At 42.2% G+C, this 18,912-nt stretch overlaps 1 protein-coding gene across 2 annotated transcripts in view; it reads left to right on the top strand.

The window, feature by feature from the left end:
* Window positions 1-10,390, top strand: part of LOC103182909 (diacylglycerol kinase beta) — a 175,823-nt gene extending 165,433 nt beyond the window's left edge. For both annotated transcript variants that reach the window (XM_042336191.1, XM_042336192.1), the window contains 3 exons: window positions 7,421-7,541; window positions 7,751-7,811; window positions 8,910-10,390. In XM_042336191.1, the coding sequence (XP_042192125.1) occupies window positions 7,421-7,541; window positions 7,751-7,811; window positions 8,910-9,008 (281 nt within the window). In that variant the 3' untranslated portion in view covers window positions 9,009-10,390. The remainder of the gene's footprint in view (window positions 1-7,420; window positions 7,542-7,750; window positions 7,812-8,909) is intronic.
* Window positions 10,391-18,912: the final 8,522 nt, after the last annotated feature.

Raw genomic sequence — 18,912 nt, 5'->3', positions numbered from 1 at the left:
AGAGTGCTACCAACTGAGCCAGGCTGACACCTGGTGTGAGTGCAACACCATGAGGAATGCACTACGAACTGCTAGAATAAATGGTGACTTTATGCTGCAATTTTTTAATATACGGTGTTCAATTCGTCACATTAAAGCGAATTCCAGTCCTGTATGCAGGAAAAAAACGTGTGAACACAAGAGGAAGTGTTTTTTTTAATTGTTCTGCATGTTTACACCTCTGATGGAGCAACAGGTCAGATCTCTGAGCACCTGTTAAAAACAAGAGGCGGCTCAGCACAATAGAATGGTTGGAAACCCAGAGGATTAGGTGTAGCTCTTCTCAGCTCTTTATTGTGCTTTTCAAACCTATTAACTAGGCATCGGGCACATGTTTTTAACAATGGCTCAGTTCACAAGATTCAAACTAAGTAAAAGTCAGCCAACTTTTATCACAGTTTTTTTGTGGTACTTTTGACAAATCTGTCGCATTGAGAGTCCCTTGGGGGGAAAGGACTGCTTTGCAACAATATAAAAAAATACTATTATTGTACATATTTTGTGCACTCCCTCCCTGCCCCCATTTAAATTTTTCTTTCACACAAGAACTGACTGAAACCCATGGCCAACACATGGTGAGGTCATGGGTTGATGTTAACAAGGAAACTCGGGCCTTGTGAATTATATTTGGAAAATTCGGACAAAAAGAAGAAACATGCGCAAATGCACAGGTAGACACACTTTCCAATAGACATTACTGGATAGCAATCAGCAGCAGGAACCCTGGCTGATATTACCCCTCCCTCCTTAACCCCGGGACACTGAGGCCAACTATAGCATTCCTTCTGCTGCTCTATTGGAGATCAGCTCACTCAAAAGGACCTTGGAATGGAACTTGCAACGTTTCTGGCCTGTCTAGCCTTACGCTGCAGCAGGCTGATCATTGAAGGAGTTCTCTTAGAAACTTCAGACAACAAAAGAGCACTTCTCCATATGCTCAGTCAGAAAATGGGTAGTCACAATCCTTGCATTGTGAAGTGTAGTGACTGTGTTTTTCTAGGCAAATGCAGCCAGTTTGGCACACAGCAATGACCCACAAACAGCCATGAAGGGAATGATCAATTTTATTTGGGGAATAGTTGGCCAAGACACCGGGAGTGACTCCTTTCTCTTTTTGAATAGTGTTGTGGGATCTTTAACGTCCACCTGAACAGTCAGACGAGACCTTAGGTTAACATTTTATCTGAAGGACGTAGTATTCAGATCTTTTGCAAAACCATGCACGATCCTGACCTTGTTGCGTGCTGATTGCCTTTGAACTGATTTTGAATACCGAAAGCATAGTTGTCACGGCAACCATAACCTTATGAATGAGCTGGGATCTTTGCCTGCCATAACAAGCCATGCAGCATCAACGACATCATTGCTTGGTCTGACTTATTGCTACTTATTGCTTGTCGCCTAACCCAGAATATATAAAAAAATAAGCTGTTTGCAAGTTCTGGCAGCCCTGCTGAAATATCTCTTTGTAATGTTTAATAATGTCTATGTTTCGTGGGTGGGCTGATCAAACCGCTGACATTCCGCTAAGCAATTTTGGTGGTGACGAGCAATGATTGGCTTTAATATTGTACTTCCGAAAATAGAACATACAGTGGAGTTTTGGTGTGTGCATTATGTCAAGAGAGAGGAAAAAGCTGTGCAAAGCCAGACTTGCACATGGGAAGAATGGAAGCACCATCAGTGATCATGCCAGCAACAGGCTGGGACTTTGCATATGTTTGCATCAGGAAATTGTTTGTTACCATGAATGCCTTTGTATTTCACCATATTCATTTCAAAGGCAGCTTGGTGGGTGGGGCTGGGGGCTAGTAGAGCAGTAGTAGGTTCTCGAAGGATGAGATCAGATGTGCTGAAGCAAGGGACTTCATCATCTGAACTAATTTTGACCTTGGAAGACAGTGTCATGTCAGGCCCTGTCTCCAGCCTGTTGGTCCAGTCGCCCTTTTCCACTTTCGCTAGAAACCAAAAGTAGAAACCAACGTAAGTTTTTTTTTAAAAAAGCTCTATATAATAATTGTAGGAAGAACTTGTTTAACACTTTCGCAGGTAAAATATAAAATGTCTTATAGAGCTTCACAAATAATGACTGTTAAGTAGCTATTACTGAAGGCATATCACAGCGCTTGCATCATCAACATCCACAAATGGCCATGAGCCAGCTGGATGGCTAATCATTCTGGAGGATGATTCGGCCTGAACACTGGGGCAATTTGCTTCTCTTTTCAAATAATGCAATGCGAACATTAACATCTGCCCATCTATTGCACCTATGGCATTAGCCCCTCTCTAGTATCTTTTAGCAATATATTCAGTTGGTTCGGGGGGAGGGAGAAGGCTCTGTATTTGCCTGATATCCTCATGCATGCACTTTGTATTGGAGTTTAATGGATCAGTATACTGTGAAGCAGATGTCAACCCCAGACCAGATCAATGGCTTAAATAACTCAGCAAGAATCAAGACCCTAATAGGGGTCTAATAGGCACTGGGGGTTTATAGGTCTAATCTCCCTAATAGGTACAAGGACTTAAATTTCTCAGCACAGACCAAACCCTGGGACATACCTGGTCTGAATGGCTCCCTCAAACACCAGGAGCATTTACTCACTGGGCTATCAGGAGAATATCTCTCCCCAATGGACCCCATAGTAACGTGTTGGCACTGAGACTCGGTCACACTCCTAAATGTATCAAGGCAGCTTAAAGCCTTTAAAAGATAGAGAAAGAATTTGGCTCTCTTTAAGTAGGTTCTAGTATGTAAAATTCCAGTCTGTTCTGAAAGCTGTAATCTAATCGTGGAAGTCAGATGATGATGTCGGCCTAACCTCTCAATTCGATTGCAACTTTGTAACTCACTCCCACGTATCCATTTATATATAGTGGGTATATTTATCCACCAACACAACGAGTATATCGTTTGAACTACTAAGCATGCTGTGGTTACAATGTGTGTATTCCTAGAAATAGTGTATTGAATGAATGTGTTGCAAGAAATAAGTTGTGCAACAAAAAATGCAAGAATTGCTCACCATAAAAAGGAGTTACTGTTGTTTTGAATGGAAATTTTTTTTTGCCTCGCGCATTTTGGACACTATTCTTGGAAAATTGAAATTCCATTCCAAGAGAGGAACAACGGGCCCGTTGGTGTTTGTGAAAAGCATGGGATTGACTCCCAGAACCTTATATGGTGGTAAAATGACCTCTGTTGTCTTCTTTGGCTTTCTGTAATGAATAAACATTTCGACAACTATTCTGTTAATACATCAAATACCACTGGACTATTGCCCTTCCACATTGCTGCAATATAAATAAAGTGGCACTACCTCCCCTTCTTGCTAAGATGGTTGTTTCCACCTCCCAAGGTGGGTTAGCATTCCACCTCTGGAGATAACCTCCACCCCTCCCCCGGTCCTGCAATGTTAGCAATACACAGGAATGATCGCTTATTTGCAAATAAAAGCCAAATTTGTGCCCAATGCATACATGTAGACTTTTGACTCTGTGTGTGTGTGTGTGTGTGTGTGTATGTTGGTGGGTGGGGGAGGGAATGGCCAAATTATTATTTTTAATTTCTTTGAAGGGATTATTACCCCCGGAAAAGCGATCCGCCAATCAATTAACAACCGGGTTTCTACTTACTGCTCTATAAACCAAGGCGTGTGGAGTAAGGAAACTTGTCTAACGTTTCACTCTGCCCAGGAATCAAACTTAGGTTCTCTCGCTGCGAGTCGAGTGCTCTAACCACTAAGCCACAGGACTCCACAATGACTAATATTCTGAGTTGTGCCTATTCTGAAAAAGCATAGACTGTTCATCAGTAAAATTCCTATAATTGTACATTCCCCTTGCCCTTAAACATACAAAATCTATAAATTGTCAGTAGGCTCGAGGTTGATAGGTTTCAACTTGTCTCAAATCGTCATTTTTTTTCAGTCATTACAAAGAGTTGCACTGTCTCTCCTTCTCTCCTGTGATTGACAAAAAATCGCACAGGGTGAATGCAAGGCACTTTTGTCCTGTCCTGTGAGTTGTCTCTGTTTCTCTGTGTTGTGCCACTTTGGGTTTTCTGCTGTGAATGACAAGTAATTTACCACAGAATTGTGCAACAGAAATGTAATCAACCAGCACGGGGCATTCCAATGTTTTCTAAATGATGTAGATTAGTTTTTCCGTGCACCTCCCACCTCCTTTACCCACTGCCCCCACAGCACATTTCATTTTAAAGAAGTCCGGGAACACGCTGAGTCAAACAAAAGTGTAAATGACCCCCAAGCCGCATGTCACAAGGAACTGCAAATTTTAGGAAATGCCCTAAATAAAAGCTTACAGATGCAAACTACTTACAGAAAGCTTAATTTGCAAAAAGACTATAGTTAACAGGCTTCTGTCACTTCTTTTATACACAATTCATGAAGTACTTCGTAACAGCTATAACAAGGGATGCCTGCAGTGGCAAAGGAGCATTACTGATTGTGGACTGTTCTGAGCGGAGACAGACAGGGGTATTTGTTTTAGTAACCTTTCTGAATTAAAAGTCTTGTGGTGACTCAGTTAGAAGTTGCTGCCCAGGGGAAGACTGGGCCGTTGGGATGGTTGGGGCCAGAAAGGAGCCAAGGTTGATTCTCTGTTTGGTCATCCTGTCCCTGCAGAGCATTGCTGGCCTGTTCAGCTAACCTCAGCTAAGGCTCATTGACCAGGCTTACATTACGTAGGTAAACCTTCATCCTAGTCATTAAGGTAACTAAGTATGAAAGCTGCTGTACTCTGTACTAACTAAAGATCCCTGGAAGATAATGTCATTGTTCTGAGCACATACACCTGAATTGTAGACTACAGTCAATATCTCACACAATGCTCTGCTTCTTCCCCCAATACAATCAAACAGAGAAGATAGGGGAGGACAATGAAAAAATCTACAATGTAAAGCAATCCTAAACTCAGGATGTTCACTTTGTATTCCAACAAATACTCTAGACTCCATTATTCCACCAAGGTCTGGGCAAGTCGTGCAAGATAATGCATATATTTCCTATCTTGCCATAAGTAGTGTGTTTATCATCTTAGAAGTAACTAGTCTCTACCTGTATCATTTTGTGCGAGAAACCAGGTGCTGATGTATTTTGGCCTCCTTTGTGGTGTAAGCATTACATCAGCCAAGTGCGATGCATTACCTAATCTATTTCTGTGTGTAATGTGTTTTTTTTAAACTCCGCTCTTCATTATGCCACCTCCAGCTTCTCTGTATCCTGTTTCTCATTCATGAATTGTTGGCGAGTAGGAATGTCAGCTGTTTGTAGACCAGGCAGAAGACGACTTGATTTGCTTTAGGTTACTGCTACATATGGACCCATGATCTGACGAGATGCCAGTGAAAGTTGGCATTCCATTCTGCATCTTTGTTTTTTAATTTTCCTCCCCTCCTCTGCTCTGCTCTCCTGAAAGATGTCCTTGCTGGCAAACGTACCAGCCAACCTCTGGTACATTGCCCAAATGTTCATTCGTCATTTGTGTGCCTACGTGGTAAGCATCAGCAATCCATTCTACTATGGCGAGCAAACACAGCTGAGCCCAATCCTGTTCTCACCTGATATCAAGACATGGATACTTTACGGCAGGGAGTCATTGGATAGTGGGAGCGGCTGCGTTTTCCCCTCCCTACCCCAGGGCACTGAGGACAACTTTAGCATTCCTGCCACTGCCTTTGGTTCTGATCAGTTGCTTCAGCCATCAGAACAACAACCAGCGACATAGTTAGTACAGTGCCAAGGTGTCCAAGAAAACCCCCTTTTTTCCATTGAGAAGTAGAGATCCCATCACCAATGAACTCTTGGTGTGAACCTTTGGTGTTGAGCATTGAAGGAGCCAAAAGCAGTGGAAGGTAAAAATCCATAACCATGGACAACTAGTCGAATTATTGAAAAATCCCATTGCTTCCAATTTCCAGCATTGTTACACATCATATAACTCGATCCTGAAAGCTGAATTTGTTCGTATCAGTGTCCAGCAATACTAAAGTAATATGTTTTTGTAATTTGTTCTCTAAATCCAGTGAGCACTTTTTTTTTCTGTGTTTCTGGAGGAAATAAAAATATTTGATTGGTGGTTCCCATAGGGGCATATAAAATGTTCACTTACTTCCTAAGTAACCAGTGTTTTTGGCGTAATCTGAATGGGCACCTTGTTTAGAATCTCAAATGACTCTCTAATAATCTGCTTGCTGTAGCAGTCCAGATGGTTTTAACTTCAGCTGCAAAATAACTGCACCACTCACCAAATACAGTACAACACTGTGCAGGCGATAACTTTCTTCTAAGTAACTGGAAAAAAAAGTTGATGGGGCATGGGGAAGTTAATCCCCAGAGGATCAAGTTTAAGATCCTCGTCCTCACTTTTAAAGTCCTCCACAGTCTTGCTCCTCCCTTGGTGTGAACCTTTACGACCTACTAAAACCTTACCAAGCTGTCCGCTCCCTCCGGTCAGCGGGCACTGGCCTGCTCTATGACCCTGCCATGCCCGCCCCATCATCAGCAGCCAGACCTTCAGCCTTTCTGCCCCCACCCTCTGGAACTCCATCCCAGAGTCCCTTCACCTCATCCCCTCCCTTGCCTCCTTCAATGCCTGTCTCAAGATTTTCCTCTTTGACCGTGTCTTCAATCATCTCCCCAATCCTCTCGTCCCTCTACCCCTCTTGATTCCAACCCCCAGCGCCTTGGAACGTCCTCCTAATTTGAAAGATGCAATATCAATACAATTTGTTGTTGTTCTGGAGCCAATCCACAGTAATTTACCGAAATGTTACTTTTTCTACAGTTAACTTAATCTAAATGGAATAAAAACATATATAGTTATTTCTCCTTTTCAAAACGTACGCTTTGCAGTTTATTTTGCCATTTTATGATCTCGCCCTCTTTCTGTCTCGTGGAGACAGACTGTGACTGACATTCATTTATGTGGTTGGGCAGGTGAATTGCTGTGAAGCTTTGCTCTGGATGTTGTGTGGAAGTGATTGCAGTCCACACCCGACAGCAAAACCTCCTCAATAAAGAGGCCCCTGTATTAGATTTGGGAAGGTTGTACAACGGTAGTAAAATTACATCAAAAAGGTCAACAAAGTGGTACTTTTAAAGAGCTTTTTCATTCATGGATGGGGCAGGTGTTATCATTGCTCCAACACAGTCTGTGTGAAAGTGCATTCGGTTTTCCATAGATGGGGTTTCGCCCACAAAGTACAATCAATTCACTTTCCAGTGTATTCTGTGAAGCGCTTTGAGATGCCTCGAATATCTGATAAAGCACTATATCAATTGCAAGGATTATTATTGTTGTTATTATCAGTCATTGGCTTTAAAAGAAACAGAGTTTCTGAATTTATATGTTGCAGACCTAAGCGATCAGCTGCTGGAGGTTGTTGGACTTGAAGGTGCCATGGAGATGGGACAGATTTACACAGGGCTAAAGAGTGCTGGCAAGCGACTGGCTCAATGTTCCTGTGTCACTATCAGGTAATTATCTAAATACGTCTGTTTGCTCATTATTTCCATAAAAAATATTCAGGTGAGCTGATGTTTTAGCCAATTCTCTGTACACTTCCCCACTTCCACCTCTCCCCACCATTATCTGGTTACCAAACAGCCACACACAAAAACCTACATTGTACAAAATGACCACTTTCCAGGTTACAAAGCTAACTGTTTGCCTGTTTTATTGACAGGACAATCAAGCTGCTGCCTATGCAGATCGATGGAGAGCCCTGGATGCAGCCTCCTTGTACTGTAGGTGGCATCTTTACCTAGTAGTTATCTATATTTGTGTTGTGCTCTTACTGACGTACATATAAATCCTGTTACCTGGTCACATTTGTCAATATTTTGCATCCTTTTAATTGCCAGCTGTTTGGTTTCAAAACCCTCTGAGTACTTTCTCCTCGTAGCTCAGTTGATCAAGGCACTGTCTGGTGTGAAAAAGGTTGTTCTCACCATTCTTCTCAGGTGCAGATTGACAAGAGCCAAGGCTTGAGGACCCCAGCGTGTGTGCTGGGGTACTACTGGAGTTTAACCTGCTAAAGCAACAAGGCTTGCTATTGAGAGCATTGGCTAGCATGCTTCCCACTGCTTATCTGACGAGGACCACCCTACTCATTAGGGCTTTGGCTTGCTGGGTTAACAGGAGCTGAGTGGGAAGATTTTATATTCCCAGAAATTGCTCTTCGCCTCCAAGTGCTGCCGATGTGCCACAATAGCTCACCTGTCATGAACAGTGCCTGAGGTACTGGGGACACAACAGGTCACTGAATATTGGTCAGGAGTTGGAATCATGGCGGATCCCACCGGGTCCCCCTCTCCCCACCCCAACTTTGTGACCCAGTGGGTGCTGAGGTGAATATATGGTTGAAAATGCTGCTTAGGCTGAAATCAAGTAACTCAGTACAGAGTGGGATTTAAACCTGTGACCTTATGGTCCTTTTACCCAAAGGCTGTTGAGTAAAATTGATTATATTTACTATCGAGTATTTTCTCAAATAGATGGGGGGGGAGGGAGAAAAAGAGGAATGCTGTCTTGTTTAAGCTTTCCCATTTAATGTTCCTCTGCTCTAAGTCTCTCTCACCCACTCTCAGTTCTAATCCATGAGAAGTTGGATGCAGCTTTATGTTCTGTGTGGGGAGCGGAGGGGAAACGAGAGAGAACTTTGTATGAATATGATTAATGATTTGTGGGAGTTCATTTTGGCCAAAGGTGCAGTTGTGTTCTTCAAGACAGCCTGAAGCCTGTTAAAAAGCTACAGCTGGAAGATGAAGTGCTAGGATATTTTTACATTACATCTGATGGAACAGAAGCTAAGGCTGTTCTGCTTTGCTCATTTTCTTTTTCAGATCAAAATTACACACAGAAACCAAGTGCCTATGCTCTTGGGACCTTCTATGAAGTCAAGTTTCTTCTTCCTGAAAAAACGAAACCGTAGCAGAGATTAAACCCAGGGAAAATTTACAATGGAAGATTATGTATGTTACAAGAGAAGCCTCTGGACAAATCAAAACTTTCTCTTTGCTTTGGATTGTTTGTTTTTACCCTAAGGTTTTAGCGCTGACACGTTGGATTCAACTAACTCTTCAAAAGGCACCGTGCGAATTGGGCGTGAAATGAAATACCTTTGTGTATATTTTGTGTTAAATGGTGAGGAAATTGACCCGCTGCGAATGGGCTGAAAGAAGGGTAAAGGCATGTGTCAGATCAAGGAGTCTCTGTATCCAAAGCTCTGTTCTTCATAGGAACAATCCAACAGGAGCCTCGAAGAAAAAAAATGGCACAGTGCTTCACAATGTGATCCATTGCTGCATCAATAACCAATACCACTTTGACTGTGTCATCCATCCACATTGCCTGTCAATATTCCATTTGTTTCATGTAATGGTCTCAGAACTGCAGGCAGTTCTAGGACAAGCAAGACTAGATTTCCAGTTCTGGATTGTGCAAAGCACTAATGTTCTGAATCTACAAGTTCTCCCAGACCCAAGACTCGATAATATCATGTTGTCACAGGTCAATATAACCAATAATTCTCTCTGCTGTGATATCATTGGCAAAGCTATGGAAAATTGATATACAATGTAACTGATGGTCCATATGCCAATATTACAGATTTTGGTAAAATCTGAGAAGCCTATAAAGTACTTATTATCAAAATGCAAAGGAAGCTGTGCTTAGAGGCCAGGTGTATGTATGTGTGTGAGAGTGTGTATGTGTGTGTATCATCTACATGGTTGCAGACATTATTGGTATTCAAGTTAAACCTATGCATCAGCACTGGTTGTGTCTATGTGTAGACTATCATCTTTGATGTAGTATATCAGTGGCATAGGTAGGCTTGTGTGTTGCTGTGCGTCAGTTTACAATCAGCCTTAACAATGTGTCTGGACATAAAAGGTGCAATAATAATAATAATTTTTAAAAATGAAATTGGTCTTAAATGGTCTTAAAAGAAGCCAAATACACAGCACTCATTTTTTTATATTCCTCGTGTTTGCTACATGTGGTAAAAGGATCGTGAATAGAAAATTGCCACTAAACACACTACTAGGATGGCGAGATGCTCCATATCTATTTTGAATGTACTGTAAAGTTGTTAGAAGAAATTTAATTTCAGGTGTTTGGATTTTTTTTCTTACCTGTATATTGTTATGAGTTTGAAATGATGTAAAATAAAAGCCTGCATATATAATGTTCTACCCCCCACCCCAATGAATTGCTTTCGGCTGCTTGCATGGTATTTGGTGTAGATGAGTTGTGTACCATGTTTATGTGTAACTTGAAATGGATATTGTTTTAGAACAAATAAAAAGCAGCTGACTCTGGATGAATGTGTTATTGTGTTCCAAACTTGTAGTTACCACTGTTGCTTGCTGCCACTCACGCAAGATTTACTGGCAATGGAACAATTTCCAAAGTCACTGAGGACTAGAAATCCTACCTGACTCTAGATTTATTCTGTTATCTTAGTTCAAAGCATTGGCAAATTCTTAAATATAACCTTCATTTTTAAGTCAGTTTTCTTCCAGTTCTTCAAGCTTTGCTTTTGTTAGCCTGGCTCAGTTGGTAGTACTCTCGCCTCTGAGTCAGAAGGTTGTAGATTAAAGCTGCAACCTGCCCACAGTCAGATAACCCTAATTTTGAATTCACAGTCTAGGCTGACACTTCAACGCAGAGTATGGGTAACTCTGCATTATCAGAGGTGCCGTTCTTTAGATGAGACATTAAACAGAGTGTTTACCTGCTTGTTCAGGTGGACCTTAAACATCCCATGGCACTGATCGAAAAGAGAAGGGAGTTTCTCCCAGTGCCCTGGCCAACAATCCCCAGGTAAAATCAGTCATTCACTTCACGGGCTACTTGTGGGATGATGCCGTGTGGAAATTGTCTGTCAGGTTTGTTTATAAATACAGTCACTGCACTTCACAGTAAAATCCTGTAAAGCATTTTGAGATGTCCAAACAAAGTAATAAGGTGTTATATCAAATGCAAAGATTCTTATTATTTATTCTTTTAGCAACTACAGAAAACCAATGTCAAAGCTGAAGTTGAATTCAACAATTTGCCAAATTCTGCATGTTCTGAAATGCTAAGAAAATCTAGTAAATCTAGACCCAAGTGTAATTACTTTTCTCCCCCTTAACTGACAATAGGCTCTATCAGGTGTAATAGTATTGTATAAGAAACGTAATACTTTGGCAAAAGTACTAAACTGTTGCTTTGCTTATTTGCTTAAGAAAATGCAAAGAGTCCCTTAAGACTGGATAACTTTTCTTTGAGGTTTGGGCCTTATACACTGACCATTAAAAGATTATATCTGCATCCAAAACCAAATTGTGTCCCTACTTATCTGTGCAAACGACTGTAAGCTGTTTTATAACTGTTTCCAGAAAATTATTCTTTCTTTCAGCTATCTTTTAGTGACCTATCTTACATAAATATTGACATGAACAAAGTGGACTTGTGATAACCAGTCTTTCTCTCCCACAGCTTGTTATCACTATTCCAGATACGGAAAGCATACTTTGTGGTCACATTGGTGGTGTGTGTAAAAAAAAGGCTGCCTGTTTATCACTGCGAGAGGAGTGAAGCTGCCGGGTTCAACGTGAATGTTTTCAGAGCGCAGTTGTATATGGGGATAACTAGTGCCGTTTCAGATTGAGATTTCCTTATCCCGCGCACTCAATGCATTTAGCTTCTCTGATCAAGATCGCAGAATTATCATCTCTGAGCTGAATAAACATGCTTCAGGTAAAATGTCAGATACTTTGTGTAGCCTGGGGTTGGGGTGTAAAGATGGGTTGTGATGTCATGTCCAGTTAATTCACTGTTTTGCTTGTTCGTTGTCAGTGACTCATTTGATCCATCAGTAGTGAATTCTGTTACTGCTGGTGTAGTGCAATTTTAACATCTATTTTTGGACTGAACAAGAAAATGCAAGTCATGGCTACATAAAATGAAGGGTCTGTCCTGACAGTTATTCGCCGAGCAGTTATAACTAGCACATAGGATTAGGCTATGTGAATCATAATTTGCCATATCTATTCCTTGATTAAAAAGGTTTTGTTCTTTTGCTTCCCTGACATCACCCCAGCTCAGAATTCCTCCTGCCCCCACCCGACCCCCACCATCCACCCCCTCCACCATTCAAAATTTCAGTATTACAACCTGAATAATGGGGTTAGGTGGCCAACATGTTAATAACTCCCAGGTAGCGACTTGTTTGAAAGTTCTGATATTAACAACAACAAACTGGATTTATATTGTGCCTTTCGCATCGGGAGGACGTCCCAAGGTGCTGGGCAATGAGGTTTGTACCTGAGCTGGTTGGGATCAGAGAGGGATGGAGGACAAGTGGGGTGGAGGAGGAAATATGACCAAAGGCATGGTCGAAAAGGAAGATCTTGAGACTGTGCTTGAATGAGGCAAGGTAGAGGGGCTCCAGGATGGAGTTCCAGAGGGGCGGGGCAGAGAGGCTGAGAGTGGTTAGGTTGGTAAAGTTTAATCGAACTTCATCCTTCTGGCTTGTGTAATAAAGGAACAAGACCCTTACCCACTTAGCCAGGCTATCAGGGGAAACAGAAAACAATAATTTTTTAGTTCCAGTAGAAGTCACAAGCAATCCATTGAGGGGAAAATCTCCACAATTAAATACTCCAAAAAGGTCTAAATGCTCAGTCTAATGTTATGAGTTCAGAATGGTAGGGTTGCTATACATAATACATGTAAAGTGTTTTCTGATTCTCCTCCCTAAGCACCTTAAAAGCCAACAGATTATAGGATTTCTAAGTAAACCATGGATGATGTAACAAATTTGAGTATGGTAATATTCCTGGCAGAGTAGTTTTACAGTTAATGCATCGAACAAACAGTACACATGTGAAGTTTCCTTTTAATGAGTTTTTGCTGAGCTCTTTTCAAACAGTTTGTATAGTTATTAAAATGACTGAAGAGAGAACGCAGGATTTAAACCTTCGTTTTGCTGTCAAGCCGGAGCTTAACTGATAGTACAGGATTCCTTCTATGTGCAAGCAAGTGGTGCTTGAATAATAATAACAATCCTTGCATTTGACATAGCACCTTATCATGTCATTGAGTCATCTCAAAGCGCTTCACAGGATATGCTGTAAAGTGTATATTTTGTGGGCCAATACAAGTTCAGTGCAGTGCAGAGTCAAGATGCATGTAATAAATAATGAGATAAACCAAAGTTCTGGTGTTTTGCCTTAAAGGTTTATGTCCAAAGAAAAGCTCACAATCCATCTGATCTCGGAAAGTTTTGTTGTTTGTTGGGAAGGAAAGGTCTTGGTATTCACGTCCTTATTTCCAGTTGGAAATATCCATTGCACAATGAAGGATGAATTTAAATTTAGTTCATGAATGCCTGGGAGCAAGAAAAGGATTCATTGAAGTTTACTGCCTTATGAAGCTGCCCGGCATTTTTTAAATGATCAGTTTTATAAAGAGTGTAAAAAAGAGGAATGGAATAAATTGTATATTCAAATTCAGTGGAACCTGTTCATTTTTCCTCAATCTCCTTGTGACAGCCAATTGTGCACATCAATGTATTACAATCAGCCATGGAGTGATTGACTAATTTTATTTGGGGGATTGCTGGCTGGGACACCAAGAGAAACTCTCTTTTTGAGCCATGGGATGTTTAACGTCTACCTGAATGATGTGATAAGCTACTTTATCAAATGCAGGGATTATTATAATTATTATTATTAAATATATTAAAGCTGGAATGAGAAGTTGGCAGAGTGGTTATTCTGTAAGGATGAGATCAAATTGACCTAAGGGCTTTAATCACCCAAAACAATCTTGTGATCTTGTTCTCTCAGCTACCCACATCTCCTGGTATCTGTTCTACACAGCCCAGAGATTGTACCAAGATCTTTCCTGCTCCATATTGTATAATATCACATGATATGTCCATAGCTTCTGATTTCCATCCAAAGTTACACTTAGCTTTGTTTGTACCATTGTAGTGCTCAATAAATGGCCAATTCAATCCACACACACACAAACACACAGCTCAGTCAGCAATGAAACCAACTGTTCATGTGGTGGATTAGATAACAAAAACTTACATAAAACTATTCTGATAAACAAAATCAATAAAAATGTTATAAAGATAGGTCTGTGTCTGATGACATTTCTGCAGGATCACCTTTCAAGCTCATAATAATAAAATAATAATCCTTACATTTGACATTGTTGCCTTTCATGTCGGGAGGACGTCTCAAAGTGCTTCACAGGGTTTTACTGTGAAGTGTAGTGAGTGTGTATTTTGTAGAGGAATCGTGGTGGACCTTTGCTGAAATCTTCCCTGTTGGGTGGGTGAGTGGGTCAGTCTGGAATCTGCAGAGGAACATTCCTTTATTGGACCCAATGCCCTTTTCTAGTCTCGTGCCTTCTCGTGTTCTTATTAGCCTCGTCCATCACCTCTGATTCCGATCATTTCTCTTGGGAAAGTGATCCCAAAATGCCGACCGGTATCCAGTAGCCAAGTTGAGAAAGACACCTCAGCTGAGGTAATGGACGTGACCTTTACTTAAAGAGTGCCTTGGAAACAAACATATGTGGGCGGGGGGTTAATTGTTCAATTGCATTTGAACGCACGGGAGACGTTGGAATTGTCTGAGAGAGCTTCAGTCAAGGCAGTACCAGTGGCCTCGGTGGGGTTGCTATGCCAACAGAGGAACCTTTGTTCGCACGGCCTGTTGCTGAGCCTCACTTGTTCTGTTCCATGTGCAAAGTAAAAGGGAGATGGTCTGCGACAAAGGCAGCCTCGCTCTTATTGCCACCGTAAAAGAATCAAAGCAATCCGAAGCCGAGGCTATAAAACTGTACGCGCGAGGCACCCTGCGTCTCCGCCCCGCTTTCCTTTACGGGCTTGTCGGCTCCAATTTATATGCCAAGTGTCCAAGAGCGAGCCGGCTCCTGCCACGTGCGACAGTTCCAGGCTGTGGGGGAGGGGGACATGAAAACGTTATTCAACAAGTGAGCTAGTCCAAAGAAGACCCATCTGACAGGGCCAGGTAGGTCCATGGTAACCCAGGCTACAGACATCTCCTGTCCTCTGTGAACCAAGCCAATGTGATACCACACCTCGCCTGCTGATCATTGTGCCTGTGAAGAGGACAGACCTCCATCTTGTGATCAGTTCCCAATCTCATGTATGCTGCTGTGGCAAGCTGTCTGGTACTGACCAGGTACACGTCTACAGAAGGAGAGACGTTGGAAGTGGCTTGGTGCCTTCACGCCCCTCTTGCTTGCCTCCTTTAACCATTGCAGGAGTTCAGCCCAGAGGGCAGGTTCTTCTCTCTGTATCTTATCTCTTTCAGATGCTGAAGTGTGTGACACACTGAGACCAGGGTAACCGGAAGGAATTAGAGTGGTTCTAAACTCTCAGTGATAGAGTTATGGGATGGTATTTGTCACAAAACCAATTTCAATGTTTGATCTGCTGTTTTGAAACTTTGCACACGTGTATAAGGTTGTCAGTGTATAACTTCATTGCCAATGTACACATTTCATTTGACAGCAATTACTTGTGAAGCGCTTTGAGGTGTCTCAGCATTATAGCTGTCATATCAATATGGGTGTTTTATTCTCATTCAAGTAGAAGGCTGAAGCTTTGAATCCCGCAAGGTCTGTGGCATGCATTCCTGCTGCTTCTCCAGCTAGGACCACCCTACCCTATAGGGCTTTGAGTGGGAGGATTCCATGTCTCCAGTGACTATTTGTTCTTCCAAGTCCAGACACTGCTCATGTGTGAGGGCGAGGCACCTCTTCTCTATACAGCAATGAAAGCCCTGAAGCCTCTAATTTATAAACACTCGAAAATTGCTAAAAACAAGCCAAAAATGAAATTAGTAAACACGGGGAAAAACAAAACCGCGACAGAACTAGTGTTAAACAGTTTACACGTATAAACACATCTGTGCACCTCAGCAGGTTTATTAACCATCATGTCTATGAGAACTAAACATTGTAGGTTAAATTGATGCAACTCATATAAATCAGGATTGATCAACTGGCCTTATTTACAGTAGGAATTAGGCGAGAAACTAATAATGAATACACATAACCTGGTTCCTTAGCAGTTTCCTCCATTGTTTACATGCCTGTGCCTAAGGGAAACTAAAATCTAATTTAGCTTTCAGTTTCATAGCAACACATGGTTACTGATTGCTCATTCTACACAGGATGATTGACTGTACAGTACTGGAGATTGCACCAGTGTAGACTGAGGCCAAGGCAGCTCAAAATCAAGCCAATATATAACAGTGTTATCTGCTTCTTTAGTTTTCTCTCGAAGAAGAGAACTTTAAGATTGCAGGAATAGAAACAATAGAAGCAAATAGACACAATAAGGATGGACTGATCCAGGGTTTGATAACAATTGAACAGGAAATAAATGGAAGAATTGAGAGATATCAGCAATGGTCACATAAATAGACAAATAATAGTAGAAATGGCCGTGAAAGCTGCAAAATACCAACAAAAGAAAATAAATAGTAAGTGAATTCATTTTGTTAAAAGAGCTTGCAGAATAAACATCAAGTACAGCTGGACCAACGAGCTGTAGAGGTTTTCAAAAAGGAACCAAATACTTTCCTCAAAATTAGAAGAATCTGGGATTCTTTGATACTGGGTTAGACATGTGGAAGGTTTGATGGGTTGACTTGATGGACCAATGCTCTCCTGCTACCTGAAATTGTCACTGTGAGAGAGCAAGTGCATCAGGGCAGAGATTCACCTTCACAATGTCAAATATACCTTAGCGGGAGGCACTTAACAGAAGACAAGTGCTCCTCCGGTGATGAAACAAGCAGTACCACTTCAGTCATAGCCCTAGTTTACAAATCATTTGAGAACTAATTCAGGTGGATTAAGTAGTCTATGGCTGCCAATGTCTGGCAATTGCACTGCTTACTTTGCAGGGAGGAATTATAGGCACTGACAGCTATATCTAACAGCCACCAACACACAAGCAGTTATAAAGACATTAATACTGGCTGTGGACCTTCCCAGATACCTCTCTGGCTTGCATCCCCAGAATGCAGTGACAAAACAGCATTGCTGAAGTGCCAATCCCTCATTGCACCATCCACCAGATGGCATGGTGGCCAGGCATCTTGTGCTAGATGATAATAATCGTAATAATAAATAATATTCCTTGCATTTGGTGTAGTGCCTTTAACATCAGGAGGACATCTCAATTCATTTGATGGGATTTATTGTGAAACGGAATGACTGTGTTTTGTAGGCGAACGTGGCAACCAGTTACACACAGCAATGACCCACCATCAGGCATGAAACCAATGACCTTTTTTTTATACAGGAGGGAAGGAGGTGATTGTTGGCCAGGACACCAGGAGAATCTCGCTCTCTAAAGTGATAGGAATACTGAAAGTTTAGGGCACTGAAAAAGTTATTCGGCCCATCGTCAGCTCCCACACTGCTGATGTTGCTTTCTGAGACTGGCTCTATATAAATTCCCCCCACCCCGCCATTTCCAGACAATAAAAAAATCAAGCAGTGAGACTTATTATTTTTCTGAACTACAGTAAATGATTGTCTCTGCCATGTGGCTTAATGTCTTGTTTTTATAGAGTCATCAAGCTCCAACAATGAAAAAGAGAGTTAAGGACAACGGTGCCTGTCCAGGCTTCGTGCCATCATTGGAAACGGGAAAGTAAACAACCCATCACGATCCGGCTGAGAAAAGTTACTCTTCACTTGATCTCTTCGGGGCGCCTCTACGTTTCTTGATTGCCTTATCTGCTGTTTCACTGGAGCCTCCTACTCTGACATCCTATTAGCCACAAGCTATTCGACTCAACAACAACAAGATTCCATTTATAGAGCGCCTTTCAGGGCGGGAGGACATCCCAAGGCGCTGGACAATTGGGTCGGGACCCGAGCGGGGGGGAAACGGTCAGGGTGAGGGGAGGGAAGGGAGGGAGCGAAGAGGGGGTAGAGAGTCGAGAGAGGAGCCTGATAATATCGTTCTCCTGACTTCCTTCACTGACTGCTGCAATTGTAGGTCGCTCTCCAAGAGTGAATACTGCCTGCACTTGCTGCGAATGACTTGCTGAGAAGTCTGATAAATCTAAGTGATTGGCACATTTCTCTGGGAAAGACCAGGTGGGTTGTAGAGGACACAAACTGCAACACCACTTTTGACAACGTCGATCAGCAGTGCGGGCCGTTTCACCCTCTTGTTGCTCATGATCGGTCAGACTTGACGTGGCAGCCGAAAATTTTAGGCGCTTTAATTTTAATTTTCCCCCCCGAATACTGAAAACCCTTAAATGCATATTATTTATAGCGTCGATCGATTCTGGCTGCAGTGGCGGTGTCCCGAGGGCGCCGATCATCCCGCTTTGTCCGCTCGAAGCGAACCATTCGCTTTCGCGCCGCCGTTCAGCAATTCCGAAGTGTGTTGAGCGACTCTTGGGCAGCGAGCCGGGGGGGCGGGCGGGCGGGCGGGGGCGGGGAGGTGGGGGGATTTTGCTCCCATTTTAAAACCTCTACGCGAGCAACGAGCTCCTGCAAAAGGGGAGAGGGCGAGCAAACTTAAAAGTTTTTCTCTTGACTAATTATTTGGCGTTGTTCTAAATTTGCTGTGTGTGTGTGTGTGTATTGTATGTGTGTGTGTATTGTATGTGTGTGTATTGTGTGTGTGTGTTGTATGTGTGTGTGTGTGTTGTATGTGTGTGTGTGTGTGTGTGTGACTTTGCACAGATAGGACCAGGCTCTTTCTGTTGTAAAGCACAGAGCAGTGCGATCACCACTCCCTCCCTCCCTCCCTCCCTCCTTCTCTGTGCTCAATGG

This window comes from Callorhinchus milii, unplaced genomic scaffold (genome assembly GCF_018977255.1).
Source record: "Callorhinchus milii isolate IMCB2004 unplaced genomic scaffold, IMCB_Cmil_1.0 Scaffold6, whole genome shotgun sequence".
NCBI lineage: Eukaryota > Metazoa > Chordata > Chondrichthyes > Chimaeriformes > Callorhinchidae > Callorhinchus > Callorhinchus milii.
Note: the sequence above shows the minus strand (reverse complement) of the source record. Positions and strands in the feature narration are given on the sequence as shown.